Genomic DNA, 16,289 nt, shown 5'->3' with positions numbered 1-16,289 from the left:
ATTGTAATGTATGGTGTTGAGGGGGAGTTGAAGGCTGTGCCCAGCCTCCAATTCTTTCTATAGAAAGCCTTCTAACAACAAAGACACATACCCTACTCAAAGACATTATCCCAACAAACACAACATTATCCTCCCAACACAAAAACATTATCCCAACACACACAACATTATCCTCTCAACAAAAAGTAATTATCCCACCAAATACAACATTATCATCTCCAACGGAGACACTATCCCAACAAACACAGCATTATCCTCCCAACACAAAAACATTATCCCAACAAACACAACATTATAATTATCCCACCAAATACAACATTATCATCTCCAACGGAGACACTATCCCAACAAACACAGCATTATCCTCCCAACACAAAACACATTATCCCAACACAGCATTATCCCCCCAACACAAAAACATTATCCCAACAAACACAACATTATCATCCCCAACGGAGACATTATCCCAACAAACACAGCATTATCCTCCCAACACAAAGACATGGCCACGCTGTAGCTGGGTGACTTACTGACCCTGAAAAAAGGGTCGCAGGGAAACACTGTGTATGAGAGGAGAAGGTATGTTCACCACAGGGAACCTTCATTTGTGTATACAATCGCCAATAACTGTCTTATAGCCTACTGATATTAAATTGGTTAGCTAATGCCTTCATCACACATCCCTATGGGAGTGCTGATGAGTGCGATCAACAAATCTGAAAACATGAATAATAATGAGGCATGATGATAATGTTATCAGCATACGGTTGTGTAATTCCATATTTCTTCTCCAACCTAATGCTGCTGCTGGGTGTTGTTATTTGTTTGTCAACTAAGTCCATAAAGGTTCTTCCTGTGTGCCAAGCATATGTGGGTGTATGAGTTTGGGTAAGAGAGAGAGGTATAGGGAGGGAAGAGAGAAAGAGAGGCACACAAAGGGAGGGAGGGCACCCCTGTTCTGCTCTGAATAAGAAGAAGTGGACAGAGTCCTAGACACTAAAGCCTGCATAATCTTCCTTCATAGCAAATGCAATTAAGCTTTATTACTCAATGTCCTTGGACAAATCAACCCACTCTATGACTACCAATGAGTGCATTTAATCTCAATGACGCACATGTGGAAACGAGAGGATGAAATGTGTTAGATTCCTTACGAAAGTGATTCCTCACGAAACCCAGACAAAAGAAATGGCATGATTTCGGGGATTTTCACTATATGTAATCCATATACAGTGCCTTCGGAAAGTATTCAGACCCCTTGACTTTTTCCACATTTTGGTATGTTACAGCCTTGTTCTAAAATGGATTACATGTTTTTTTCCCTCATCAATCTACACACAATACTAGATAATTACAAAAACAGGTTTGTAGAAATATTTGCAAATGTATTACAAATAAAAAACTGAAATATAACATTTACATAAGTATTCAGAACCTTTACTCAGTACTTTGTTGTAGCACGTTTGGCAGCGATTACAGCCTCGAGTCTTCTTGGGTATGACACTACAAGCTTGGCACACCTGTATTTGGGGAGTTTCTCAAGCTCTGTCTGTCAGATTGGATGTGGAGCAACGATGCACAGCTATTTTCAGGTCTTTCCAGAGATGTTCGATCGGGTTCAAGTCCGGGCTCTGGCTGGGCCACTCAAGGACAGTCAGAGACTTGTCCCGAAGCCACGTCTGCATTGTCTTGGCTGTGTGCTTAGGGTCTTTGTCCTGTTGGAAGGTCAACCTTCGCCGCAGTCTGAAGTCCTGAGCGCTCTGGAGTAGGTTTTCATCAAGGATCTCTTTTTGCTCCATTCATCTTTCCCTCAATCCTTACTAGTCTCCCAGTCCCTGCTGCTGAAAAACATCCCCACAGTATGATGCTGCCACCACCATAGGGATGGTGCCAGTTTTCCTCAGAGTGACCATCAGGTGCTTGTCATCTCCCTGACCAAGGCCCTTCTCCTCCGATTGCTTAGTTTGGCCGGACGGTCAGCTGTAGGAAGAGTCTTGGTGGTTCCATACTTCTTCTATTTAAGAATGATGGAGGCCACTGAGCTCTTGGGGAACTTCAATGCTGCAGATTGTTTTTGGTACCAATCCTCAGATCTGTGCCTCGACACAATCCTGTCTCGGAGCTCCACAGACAATTCCTTTCGACCTCATGGCTTAGTTTTTGCTCTGACATGCACTGTCAACGGTGGGACCTTATATAGACAGGTGTGTGCCTTTGCAAATCATGTCCAATCAATTGAATTTACCACAGGTGGACTCTAATCAAGTTGTAGAAACATCTCAAGGATGATCAATGGTAACAGGATGCACCCGAGCTCAATTTTGAGACTCATAGCAAAGGGTCTGAATACTTACATAAATAAGATCTGGTTTTTGTTATTTTTTATACATTTGCAAACATTTGTACAAACCTATTTTCACTTTGTCATTATAGGGCATTGTGTGTAGATTCATGAGGGGGGGAAAAGAATGTAATCCATTCTAGAATAAGGCTGTAACGTAAGAAAACACACTGTAATAGTTCTTTGGAGGAAGAATTGTTGACATATATTTGACATTTTATATTTAAAACCATAATTGAGAAATTATTTATTAAAGTTGGCATATTATGACATTTTGTCCTAACTTAGGCTTCCTTTAAGACTCCATAATGTTACTTCTGTAGGTGCTACAAAGCAAAAATGTATGTCATATGAAGCTATACTGCCTTCTCTGTAAAATTAGTAGTATTTTTATTTCAATAACTTTTTCTTTACATTAACTTATGAATATTGAAAAATATAAACATGATATTGACATTGGCACATGTTTTAATATATGGTTGAACATTATATACTCTACAGACTTAGCAAAGTTCCAGAGTGGGACCTCTGCTACTAGTTATGACCCATTTTTTAAGCATTAACAAAAGAGTGAATGTGAAGATTGATTCAAAATAGTGAATTGCAGAATGTGCAATGATACAAGTAGAAGGAGGGCTGTGATTGGTTACATTGCTGAACTATGCCAATTTAAAAAAGGGGCCATAACTTTAAAACTTGCAGAGATCCCAGTCTGGAACTTTGATAAGCCCGTAGAGTATATAATGTTCAACAATATATTGCGTTTTTAAACATGTTTTTTATATTGATGTTGTGTGATTAAAGATTCATAAATTAATGTAAGACATTTTTTGTGAAATCAAAATACTACTCATATTACAGAGCAAGTGGTAAAGCCTCATAAGAAACACATTTTTGCTTTGTATTGCAGCATCTACAGGTTAAACATTATTGGCTATTAAAGGAGGCCTAGGTAAGGCAAAATTTAATAAATATGCCACCTTTGATTAACTATTTCTCAATTATGCTTTTAGATACAAATATCAAATACAATCTCTCCCTGAAAGGACTATTCTATGGATTACATTTAATGAAAATCCCCAAAATCATGTAATTTGTTTTGACTGGGTATGGTGGGGAATCACTCAATTAGGACTACGGAAGGTGGAGAGAAGAATGGTGTACAGATAGTATGCGGCTACTGTGTGTATGTGTACTTTTCACATTTATTTCCCTGAACGATTTAAGTAATACCACAGTTTCTCCAACTCTAGCCCTGGAAAGGCATTGAGCCCTTGACTAGTTAAATCTAGTGTGTTAGTACTGGGCTGAAACAAAAACCTGAAAAACGCCATGACCAGTATTGTGTGTGTGTGTACAGTATAGGGCTAACTTGTGTAACCTCGTATGCAGGTCCAGCAGTCATCACGTGTGTTGTGTTTTTGCAGCTCCTCCTCCGTGACGTCTATAAATCTGCCTCTCAGCCCTGTCAGGTCCCGGCCACTCTTAGCCACACGGATCCAGTCCATCAGACTGTGGCCAGGCTTCAATGCTACCTGAAACAACATGGAAGAACAGCCCTCACAGTCAGAAAAGGTGGTATCATGATAACACAGCCTTACACTTACAGTTCAGTAAAGTGGTGTCAAAGGGTGTGGCATGATGACAATCAATTTAAGGTTGACTTTGCATACAGGGTCTTCTAACTCAATATAAAATTGGACTACGGAACGTTCACATGGTAGGACCACAATAGTCTAATCCATTGATGGAACATCAACATTATGTATGATATATAGGCATGACTCTCACACAACAATCATGTCGTCAACTACCGGTACAGTACCTTGTTCCTGCCGGACTGACCGGCTGGAGCAACACGCTGCTGAGAGCTGGCTGCAGGGAACGACTGGGATGGGACGTTCAGCATCGCGACTCTTCGAAAGCAGGCCAAATTCCGGAGGAATCCTGTATAAGACGGGTCTTCGATTAACACGACAATAAAGGACCAACTCTTGGAGGTGTGAACCACTGTGAAATTATGTTTCCGTTGTGTCACAAGAAACACATTTGCCTGAAGTGACACTAGTTGAGTAATTTAGCTAACTATCTAGCTGACTGGCTAGCACCCCGGAAGAGCAAATTCACAACAATACGCCCAAATATGTCCATAATATCAGACGTATGAAATAACCGGTGACCTAGATCTCGACCGAACCAAATGACACTTCCAAAACATTGTTCGTTCAAAAATATTTGACTATGTAAACAACACCTATTTGGCGTTGTCACTGTTAAAAACTACATTCCCGCGGTAGCTACAGATGGTGTCGCAATATGATGACGAAATTGTTAAAACACTTAAAGTAAAACTGTATCCAAAATACCTAGAGCGCCATCTAGTGTAAGGATAAATCTCGACAGTCGCTCTGATACAGTACAAAGCGCTCTGAAAAATTCCGAAGACGATGTAAATAAAGGTAAAATAGGACTCATATTTATGTTTTTATAAGGTATATTTTTGGCAATATAAATGTGAGTATTTGGAAATGCTAAATTATAACTTAGTACACGTAGCCTACCTGGTATGAAACCAGAGAAAAAAATGGTCACATTAGAAACATATTTTGCTCTTCCTCCATCTCCCTCCTCCTCGTCCTCTTCTGAATCTTCGTTGGAATGATTTAACATTCCAATATGTTAATAATTTCCATAGGACTACAGTTATTTTGTCACAATTCAGAAATGTGACTATCCCATGTATCACATGAGCCTTGTATGTACAATGGCCTACTGCAAAACAATATAAAACGACGGTTTGAATGTATTTACATGACCAACCAGCGTCAGTGCAGGGATAGTTCTATGTGCCTACATAATCTGATTAGTCAAATCTCACTAAGAGGATTCCTAGATGGGAATAGTTTCTTCTTGACACGTGACTTCAAAATAAAAGCGCAGTGGGTTATAGGTTTGATGTGCGTCAGAAATTCAACAACATGCATATTAATCAATCTCAGATGAAAAATGTATTGTGGCAACCATGAGCGAGAAAGTTAATCTGGGAAACAGGCCTGTGTTTGATCCTCTTCAACAATGTGTGATCTGCTCCCATCACTTAACAGCCTGGTACAATCATTCACAGCTGACCACACACACACACACACACACACACACACACACAGACTTACACAAACACACACACATTCGGTAGATGCGTGAGAGAGCTGCTGAATGGCCAGTTGGGCAGTAATGGAGGGAAGCTTGTGCTGACGAGAGCAACACCTGGACACAGCAGGAGTTCAGGAAGGACGGACATGGGATGGGTAACAGACAAACTCGGCCAGGCCAACCGAAACCAGTTTCTCACACACACACACACACACACACACACACACACACACACAAACACATGCAAGCTTGCTGTGCCTTTTGTCAGGTTTTATATAGTTAATACATTTTAGTTTATAGTTAATAGACTGTTCATTTTGGGTCAGAAGTGTAGCTAATAGGTACGCTGTGCATACTTTTTTATTAGTGGTAGTTGGCTAATATTAAACATATGGCCATAGTAATCCATAAGGTGGCAGTGCAACCATGAGCCTGAGTCTCTCTGCTGGTACACTGTTCTGTAAGGTGTTCTGTAGGTGGCAGTGCAACCATGAGCCTGAGTCTCTCTGCTGGTACACTGTTCTGTAAGGTGTTCTGTAGGTGGCAGTGCAACCATGAGCCTGAGTCTCTCTGCTGGTACACTGTTCTGTAAGGTGTTCTGTAGGTGGCAGTAGATACTCACAGTGACAGGACACTATGGTTGACTAGCTGTTATGAAATCCTTTTCCTTTTTGTCACAAACATCTTGTTCTGAACATGAACATTCTGACAATATTCAGCTAAAGCATGATTGATTTGGTGTAGGCCTAAAGGAGCAGTTGAGTTCTGTTTTTAGGTATTTTCCCAGGTAAAAGCCTATAGCATAAAACATTGTTGCTTAAAGAGAATGTGGTTTCAGATGGTTTCATCAGATACTGTAATCTCTGATTAGGACATGTCCATGTTTGCACCACGAATACACTTTTTACCCAGCCAGTGCAATATCTTTACCCATGATCCTCTCCTAAATAACATGATGCTCGTAGACTGTAAATGCTCTTGATTGGACAAATAAACTCCCCACTAGAGATGACAGACAGAGAGACACCTGAGAGTATAAGTGCAAAGTAGCAGTGATTGTGATAGGTATTTATTTGTCTGCTTCAAATGTGCCACATTATTTTTCTGTTCCGCCCTCTTTCTTCTGTCTCTCTGTCTCTCTCTGTCTCTCTGTCTCTCTGTCTCTCTCTCTCTCTCTCTCTCTCTCTCTCTCTCTCTCTCTCTCTCTCTCTCTCTCTCTCTCTCTCTCTCTCCCTCTCTCTCTCCCACCCCATCCCCCACTCCCCTCTCTCTCTCCTCTCTGTCTCTACCACCCAGACCCGACCCAAGCGTAGCAGCACAGGGCAGATAATTACAATTTCAAAACCATTAGCCAGATCATTACCAGCTAATCCCCTGTTTGGTCTGATGAGTCACGCATTACATTTTCGACCATGCAGGCTGGACAGACAGCTTAGGGTCTCTCTCTCCCCAACATGGCCCTTCACGTGTCTGTCTGTCTTCCGGGCCCTTTGCTAAGAGGCCAAAGGGTCAAGGGTCCTCAGAGACACAGACAGGGAACCTAGAGCTAGATCTACAAGAATTAACATTCAAACTGTGAAAACCCCACCATACAAAATGATGTTTCCCTCTTCATTGGTTCATTCTCCTCTATTGAACAGACTAATGTATGTTGTTGAGCAACAAAGACGTGCCATGCTATATGGTAGAATATATACAGCAGTAGACAGTTAGCAGAAAGCCTAGCGATGCACCCATCAGACCGTGTGGTGCCATCATCAGCAATGGGATCCAGCTAGCTAGTGCCGAGACTAGGGTTTCCATGGCAACACTGCCAAGTGACTGAGGTGGATTTCCAAGATTGGAGGCTGCTTTGCGCCAGTGTCCAAATATGGATAAACATAATGTCACTCATTGCCTCATTGTCTTTGTCTGGTGAAAGGTGAAAAACAGATCACTTTTTTCCTCTATGTGTTCTGACTGTACGATGTCATTCTCAATCTAACGCTGTCATTGATATTTGCAAACTATCGTAAGTATTGACGGTGATGTGTGAAGGGTACATTTCAGTGTGGGGAAAGACGTGGCTGAATGAGAAGACAGCACTGTTTCTTTAGATAGGTTAACAGAGCATTGTAGTCGCATAATTACACATAGAATCCTGGGATTTCTATGATTGCAGTTCACTGATTTTGATGAGAAATGTCTCCTTTCTGACAGTGGTGTTAATGTGGCAGAGTGAAGGGGTGATAGCAGAATCCTCATTTGATATTTGATTAACCTGTTCTACCTGTAAATCTAGGTAAATCTACCTAAAATGTATTTATATAGACAACTGGGTAGCACATTTTTTATAGTACAGAAATTCACAAGTATTAACTAAAAAAATACTTGTTAAAATGGTAATGACATTTCCCAACAGAAACAATCAGAAACAAATATAATATATGACCTAGAGCAGTGGTTCCCAAACTTTCTATAGTCCCGTACCTCTTCAAACATTCAACCTCCAGCTGCGTACCCCCTCTAGCACCAGGGTCAGCGCACTCTCAAATGTTGTTTTTTGCCATCATTGTGAGCCTGCCACACACACACACGATACGATACATTTATTAAACATAAGAATGAGTGTGAGTTTATGTAACAACCCGGCTCGTGGGAAGTGACAAAGTGCTCTTATAGGACCAGTGCATAAATAATAATACAATAATAATCAATAATATATAATTTTGTTCTTTATTTAACAATCTTACATATAAAACTGTATTTGTTCATCGAAAATTGTGAATAACTCACCACAGGTTAATGAGAAGGGTGTGCTTGAAAGGATGCACATAACTCTGCAATGTTGGGTTGTATTGGAGAAGGTCTCAGTCATAAATCATTTTCCACACACAGTCTGTGCCTGTATTTAGTTTTCATGCTAGTGAGGGCTGAGAATTCACTCTCACATAGGTACGTGGTTGCAAAGGGCATCCGTGTCTTAACAGCGCGATTTGCCAAGGCAGTGGCAGTGGCTTCTGATTAAACAACATTTTCACAAAACCATTTGTTGCAATTTCGATGAGACTCTCTTGTTCAGATATTGGTAAGTGGGCTGGAGGCAGGGCATGAAAGGGATAACGAGGGCCTCCCGAGTGGCGCAGTGGTCTAAGGCACTGCATCGCAGTATTCGTCGTGCCACTAGAGATTCTGGGTTCGAGTCCAGGCTCTGTCGCAGCAGGCTGACTGGGAAACCCATGGGGTGGCGCACAATTGGCCCAGAGTCGCCCGGGTTAGGGGAGGGTTTGGCCGGCAGGGATGTCCTTGTCCCATTGGGCACTAGCGACTCCTGTGGCAGGCCGGGCGCAGTACACGCTGACACGGACACCAGGTGTACGGTGTTTCCTCTGACACGTTGGTGTGGCTGTCTTCCGGGTTAAGTGGGCATTGTGTCAAGAAGCAGTATGGCTTGGTTGGGTCGTGTTTCAGATGAATCATGGCTCTCGACCTTCTTCTCTCCCGAGCCCGTATGCGAGTTGCAGTGATGAGACAAGACTGTAACTACCAATTGGATACCATGTAATTGGGGAGAAAAAGGGGTAAAAAAATTATTAAAAACAAAGGGATAATGAAACCAGCTGTTTGTGTCATCCATTTCGGGAAAGTACCTGCATAATTGCACACCCAACTCACTCAGGTGCTTCGCTGTATCACATTTGAGATTGTCCGTAAGCTTGAGCTCATTTGAATACAAAAAAATCATACAATGATGGAAAGACATGTGTGTTGTCCTTGTTAATGCAGACAGAGAATAGCTCCAACTTCTTAATCATAGCCTTAATTTTGTCCCGCACATTGAATATAGTTGGAGAGTTCCTGTAATCCTAGATTCAGATCATTCAGGCGAGAAAAAACATCACCCAGATAGGCCAGTCGTGTGAGAAACTTGTCATCATGCAAGCAGTCAGACAAGTGAAAATTATGGTCAATAAAGAAAACAGCAAGAGCCTCTCGGTGGATGCTGCAGTGTACCCAAGAGCCTCTCGGTGGATGCTGCAGTGTACCCAAGAGCCTCTCGGTAGATGCTGCAGTGTACCCAAGAGCCTCTCGGTGGATGCTGCAGTGTACCCAAGAGCCTCTCGGTGGATGCTGCAGTGTACCCAAGAGCCGGTGGATCTCGGTGGATGCTGCAGTGTACCCAAGAGCCTCTCGGTGGATGCTGCAGTGTACCCAAGAGCCTCTCGGTGGATGCTGCAGTGTACCCAAGAGCCTCTCGGTGGATGCTGCAGTGTACCCAAGAGCCTCTCGGTGGATGCTGCAGTGTACCCAAGAGCCTCTCGGTGGATGCTGCAGTGTACCCAAGAGCCTCTCGGTGGATGCCTCTCGGTGGATGCTGCAGTGTACCCAAGAGCCTCTCGGTGGATGCTGCAGTGTACCCAAGAGCCTCTCAAGAGTGGATGCTGCAGTGTACCCAAGAGCCTCTCGGTGGATGCTCGGTGGATGCTGCAGTGTACCCAAGAGCATCTCGGTGGATGCTGCAGTGTACCCAAGAGCCTCTCGGTAGATGCTGCAGTGTACCCAAGAGCCTCTCGGTGGATGCTGCAGTGTACCCAAGAGTCGGTGGATGCTGCAGTGTACCCAAGAGCCTCTCGGTGGATGCTGCAGTGTACCCAAGAGCCTCTCGGTGGATGCTGCAGTGTACCCAAGAGCCTCTCGGTGGATGCTGCAGTGTACCCAAGAGCCTCTCGGTGGATGCTGCAGTGTACCCAAGAGCCTCTCGGTGGATGCTGCAGTGTACCCAAGAGCCTCTCGGTGGATGCTGCAGTGTACCCAAGAGCCTCTCGGTGGATGCTGCAGTGTACCCAAGAGCCTCTCGGTGGATGCTGCAGTGGACCCAAGAGCCTCTCGGTGGATGCTGCAGTGGACCCAAGAGCCTCTCGGTGGATGCTGCAGTGGACCCAAGTGGCGTCAGGAGCAACTGCTTGCAGGTGCGTTACCACTCCACTATGTCTCCCTGTCATGGCTTTTGCACCATCAGTACAGATACCAAAACATCTTGACCACCAAAGTCTGATGGATTTGATGTCACAAAGCTGTCCAGTACTTTAAATATATCCTCTCCTGTTGTCCTGGTTTCCAGTGGTTTGCAGAAGAGGATGTCTTCCTGAACTGATGCCCCATAAACGTAACAGACATATACCAGGAGCTGTGCCAGGCCCGCCAAGTCTGTTGACTCATCCAGCTGTAACGCATAGAATTCACTGGCTTGTATGCGAAGCAGTAATTGTTTCAAAACATCTCCTGCCATGTCCCTGAAGCGTCGTGAAACAGTGTTGTTTGATGAAGACATTGTCTGACTAGTTTTTTTGGCCTTTGCCCCCAGAATTGTCCCGGCCATATCCGGGGAAGCAGGAAGAATTAAGTCCACAATAGTATGGGGCTTGCCTGTCCTAGCCATTCAGTAACTCACCATATAAGACGCTTCTAGCCCATTCCTATTAATGGTATCTGTTGATTTTATACATGTCTTACTACTCGAAAGTCATCTTAATTCTCTCTCAAAAAACTCCCATGGCTTATTTTTCAAATTGGCATGTTTTGTTTCTAAATGTCTGCGCAAGAGTGAAGGTTTCATCGAGTTGTGAGATAGTTATTTTGCATATAACACACTGTGGCTGAGGAAAGGTACTACTCCCAATATAAGTGAACCCCTAATCAATATAGTTCTCATCATATTTGCACCTCTTCGATGGTCCAATGTCCCTGTCTGTTGTTTGGTGCTTTCCCGGGTAAGGGGGCAGTAGCTCTTCGGCTGCATCAGATTCACAACTGCCAGTGTCCATGCTAGCTGGGCTAACAGCAAATGTATAAATAGTTATGCTAGCATTGGATGGGCTCGTGGAAGCAGAACAGGTTGTGTCGTCAACAGGTGCAGGTGTAGTACTGCTGGTAGTAACAGTACTACCAGTAGAGCTGGTATGTGTCTCTATGGACGCAAAACAACTTGTGTTGTCAACAGGTGCAGGTGTAGTACTGCTGGAAGTAACAGTACTACCAGTAGAGCTGGTATGTGTCTCTATGGACGCAGAACAACTTGTGTTGTCAACAGGTGCAGGTGTAGTACTGCTGGTAGTAGCAGTACTACCAGTAGAGCTGGTATGTGTCTCTATGGACGCAGAACAACTTGTGTTGTCAACAGGTGCAGGTGTAGTACTGCTGGAAGTAACAGTACTACCAGTAGAGCTGGTATGTGTCTCTATGGACGCAGAACAAGTTGTGTTGTCAACAGGTGCAGGTGTAGTACTGCTGGTGGTAACAGTACTACCAGTAGAGCTGGTATGTGTCTCTATGGACGCAGAACAACTTGTGTTGTCAACAGGTGCAGGTGTAGTACTGCTGGTGGTAACAGTACTACCAGTAGAGCTGGTATGTGTCTCTATGGACGCAGAACAAGTTGTGTTGTCAACAGGTGCAGGTGTAGTACTGCTGGTGGTAACAGTACTACCAGTAGAGCTGGTATGTGTCTCTATGGACGCAGAACAACTTGTGTTGTCAACAGGTGCAGGTGTAGTACTGCTGGTAGTAACAGTACTACCAGTAGAGCTGGTATGTGTCTCTATGGATGCAGAACAACTTGTGTTGTCAACAGGTGCAGGTGTAGTACTGCTGGTAGTAACAGTACTACCAGTAGAGCTGTTATGTGTCTCTATGGACGCAGAACAACTTGTGTTGTCAACAGGTGCAGGTGTAGTACTGCTGGTGGTAACAGTACTACCAGTAGAGCTGGTATGTGTCTCTATGGACGCAGAACAACTTGTGTTGTCAACAGGTGCAGGTGTAGTACTGCTGGTAGTAACAGTACTACCAGTAGAGCTGGTATGTGTCTCTATGGACGCAGAACAACTTGTGTTGTCAACAGGTGCAGGTGTAGTACTGCTGGTAGTAACAGTACTACCAGTAGAGCTGGTATGTGTCTCTATGGACGCAGAACAACTTGTGTTGTCAACAGGTGCAGGTGTAGTACTGCTGGTGGTAACAGTACTACCAGTAGAGCTGGTATGTGTCTCTATGGACGCAGAACAAGTTGTGTTGTCAACAGGTGCAGGTGTAGTACTGCTGGTGGTAACAGTACTACCAGTAGAGCTGGTATGTGTCTCTATGGACGCAAGCCTTACTTTTTTTTAACCATTTATCAATTTTAAAGGAAACGGAATGAGCAGCAGCTATGTTTGGCCACATAAGGACCGTTAGTGGAATTCCCGCGAGAGAGTAACGTTTAATGTGACTGGATGTTAATTATTTGACAAGGCTACCTGTATTTGACAATTGTGTTATTTCGCTGAACACTAGATGGTTTAATTTTATTTTGGGCAGTGAAACGAGGCTACTCAGGTGAGATAAAACCCCTCAGCCAAATGTATAGCCTGTTGGAAAATATAAATGGACTGTTTGAATTTATTTTTATTTATTTTTTAATCACATTTTTATTTGGTGTATCCCGACGGCATTGCGCGTACATGGGAATACCTGACCTAGAGGATATGCATAGTGAGAAATACTGAAAAATGTTGATTTCTCTTTTGATAGATCTCTCAGAGCCAGAAACCTGTCCGGATGTTTCATTGGCTCTCCTGTGCCCTGACTCTGATGAACCGCTGGCTGACTAGAACCTTTGAAGTCATTGTGTTCAGTCTGATTGGCCGATTGGCCGTGTCCAACATGGATTCATGGTTACACCGGGTCAACTCTCCATGAATCATCTCACAGAGTCGTGACCTATGACCTTCCACTGCCCAGCCAATGGCTTTGACCACAGCCCACTTAATCAGTTGCCATTCATTTATACATACATTTCTATTCATCCGATATGTGGGTTTTATGTGTGGATAAATCATGTCTTTGGTTATTTGTGTTGTTTGGCAGTGTTAGAATGAGTATTTGTCAATGGAAATTAAGGTTCACTTTGTTTTTTCTCTCTTTTGTAACAGTATTTTTATTGGAATTTCACAATTTTCACCCATATTAAGAGATACAACAACAGAGACAAAGCAAAAAAAAAAAAAAAACAGCACTTACACATACCTACGCATATATATATATATACATACACACACATACATATACATACACACATGCATATACACATATATACGCATACACACATACATACACATACATACCACACACACCCATACATACGTACACCATTTTCCTCTTCCCGCTCGGTGCTTCTCTCACCCCATCCACATCATTGCGTGTCTCAATACATACAAGGTTCACTTTGTTAAGAAAACATATTTGTCACATATGAATGTTCAAGTTTCTTTAAAAAAAAACATGAACATTCATATGTTCACGTTCCATTTACCAGTCAAACAGAATCCCAAGGCCAGGAAGGAATGCATCTCACCATGGCTCCAGGGACCCAGTGATGTCACGGTGTCCTAATTGGCTTGACAATCCTCGTCCATCTTAGTAGGCCGAGGGGGAGTGGGGGAGGGAGAGAGTGAGAGAGAGTGAGGGGAGGAAAGAAAGAAAAAAGAAAGACAGAAAGAGAAGAAATGCCCCATGTCAGGATCCAGGGCTGACAGAACAGAAACACCCCCCTGAGAAAGACTCGGTTGGACTAAACCAACTGAGACCCCCATACCTACTCCATTCCACATCTAATGTTTGGTGTCTACCAGTGGGAGGGCTAGGGCCTGTCAGTCAAAACATTGAGGGCATGCCGCTGTTTCAAAACATGTGCTTAAAGGGTGTGAAGTTTAACTGCAGTGGGGCTGGAAGCAGCAGTAAAAGTCTCCTTGAAATTTAAGAGACAGACCTGCATCTAGCCCCCTCTCCTCTCTGGTACTGCAGGGGGCTGGATGTTTATAAGAGACAGACCTGCATCTAGCCCCCTCTCCTCTCTGGTACTGCAGGGGGCTGGATGGTTCTAAGAGACAGACCTGCATCTAGCCCCCTCTCCTCTCTGGTACTGCAGGGGGCTGGATGTTTATAAGAGACAGACCTGCATCTAGCCCCCTCTCCTCTCTGGTACTGCAGGGGGCTGGATGTTTCTAAGAGACAGACCTGCATCTAGCCCCCTCTCCTCTCTGGTACTGCAGGGGGCTGGATGTTTCTAAGAGACAGACCTGCATCTAGCCCCCTCTCCTCTCTGGTACTGCAGGGGCTGGATGTTTATAAGAGACAGACCTGCATCTAGCCCCCTCTCCTCTCTGGTACTGCAGGGGGCTGGATGTTTCTAAGAGACAGACCTGCATCTAGCCCCCTCTCCTCTCTGGTACTGCAGGGGGCTGGATGTTTATAAGAGACAGACCTGCATCTAGCCCCCTCTCCTCTCTGGTACTGCAGGGGGCTGGATGTTTCTAAGAGACAGACCTGCATCTAGCCCCCTCTCCTCTCTGGTACTGCAGGGGGCTGGATGTTTATAAGAGACAGACCTGCATCTAGCCCCCTCTCCTCTCTGGTACTGCAGGGGGCTGGATGTTTCTAAGAGACAGACATGCATCTAGCCCCCTCTCCTCTCTGGTACTGCAGGGGCTGGATGTTTCTAAGAGACAGACCTGCATCTAGCCCCCTCTCCTCTCTGGTACTGCAGGGGGCTGGATGTTTATAAGAGACAGACCTGCATCTAGCCCCCTCTCCTCTCTGGTACTGCAGGGGCTGGATGTTTCTAAGAGACAGACCTGCTTCTAGCCCCCTCTCCTCTCTGGTACTGCAGGGGGCTGGATGTTTCTAAGAGACAGACATGCATCTAGCCCCCTCTCCTCTCTGGTACTGCAGGGGCTGGATGTTTCTAAGAGACAGACCTGCATCTAGCCTCCTCTCCTCTCTGGTACTGCAGGGGGCTGGATGTTTATAAGAGACAGACCTGCATCTAGCCCCCTCTCCTCTCTGGTACTGCAGGGGGCTGGAGGTTTCTAAGAGACAGACCTGCATCTAGGCCCCTCTCCTCTCTGGTACTGCAGGGGGCTGGATGTTTCTAAGAGACAGACATGCATCTAGCCCCCTCTCCTCTCTGGTACTGCAGGGGGCTGGATGTTTCTAAGAGACAGACCTGCATCTAGCCCCCTCTCATCTCTGGTACTGCAGGGGGCTGGATGTTTCTAAGAGACAGACCTGAATCTAGCCCTCTCTCCTCTCTGGTACTGCAGGGGGCTGGATGTTTGTAAGAGACAGACCTGCATCTAGCCCTCTCTCCTCTCTGGTACTGCAGGGGGCTGGATGTTTCTAAGAGACAGACCTGCTTCTAGCCCCCTCTCCTCTCTGGTACTGCAGGGGCTGGATGTTTCTAAGAGACAGACATGCATCTAGCCCCCTCTCCTCTCTGGTACTGCAGGGGCTGGATGTTTCTAAGAGACAGACCTGCATCTAGCCTCCTCTCCTCTCTGGTACTGCAGGGGGCTGGATGTTTATAAGAGACAGACCTGCATCTAGCCCCCTCTCCTCTCTGGTACTGCAGGGTGCTGGAGGTTTCTAAGAGACAGACCTGCATCTAGGCCCCTCTCCCCTCTGGTACTGCAGGGGGCTGGATGTTTCTAAGAGACAGACATGCATCTAGCCCCCTCTCCTCTCTGGTACTGCAGGGGGCTGGATGTTTCTAAGAGACAGACCTGCATCTAGCCCCCTCTCATCTCTGGTACTGCAGGGGGCTGGATGTTTGTAAGAGACAGACCTGAATCTAGCCCTCTCTCCTCTCTGGTACTGCAGGGGGCTGGATGTTTGTAAGAGACAGACCTGCATCTAGCCCTCTCTCCTCTCTGGTACTGCAGGGGGCTGGATGTTTCTAAGAGACAGACCTGCATCTAGCCCCCTCTCCTCTCTGGTACTGCAG

The 16,289-nt window shown here is 44.8% G+C and overlaps 1 protein-coding gene across 3 annotated transcripts in view; it reads right to left on the bottom strand.

Moving 5' to 3' along the window:
• LOC112235331 (cytochrome b5 reductase 4) overlaps positions 1 to 4,670 on the bottom strand; it is a 30,163-nt gene extending 25,493 nt beyond the window's left edge. For all 3 annotated transcript variants that reach the window (XM_042309822.1, XM_042309824.1, XM_042309823.1), the window contains exons 1-2: positions 4,167 to 4,670; positions 3,723 to 3,876 (exon numbers count right to left, since the gene is read on the bottom strand). In XM_042309822.1, the coding sequence (XP_042165756.1) occupies positions 3,723 to 3,876; positions 4,167 to 4,250 (238 nt within the window). In that variant the 5' untranslated portion in view covers positions 4,251 to 4,670. The remainder of the gene's footprint in view (positions 1 to 3,722; positions 3,877 to 4,166) is intronic.
• Positions 4,671 to 16,289: the final 11,619 nt, after the last annotated feature.

This window comes from Oncorhynchus tshawytscha, linkage group LG03, assembly GCF_018296145.1.
Source record: "Oncorhynchus tshawytscha isolate Ot180627B linkage group LG03, Otsh_v2.0, whole genome shotgun sequence".
Classification (NCBI taxonomy): domain Eukaryota; kingdom Metazoa; phylum Chordata; class Actinopteri; order Salmoniformes; family Salmonidae; genus Oncorhynchus; species Oncorhynchus tshawytscha.
This window is presented reverse-complemented; position numbering and strand designations above follow the sequence as displayed.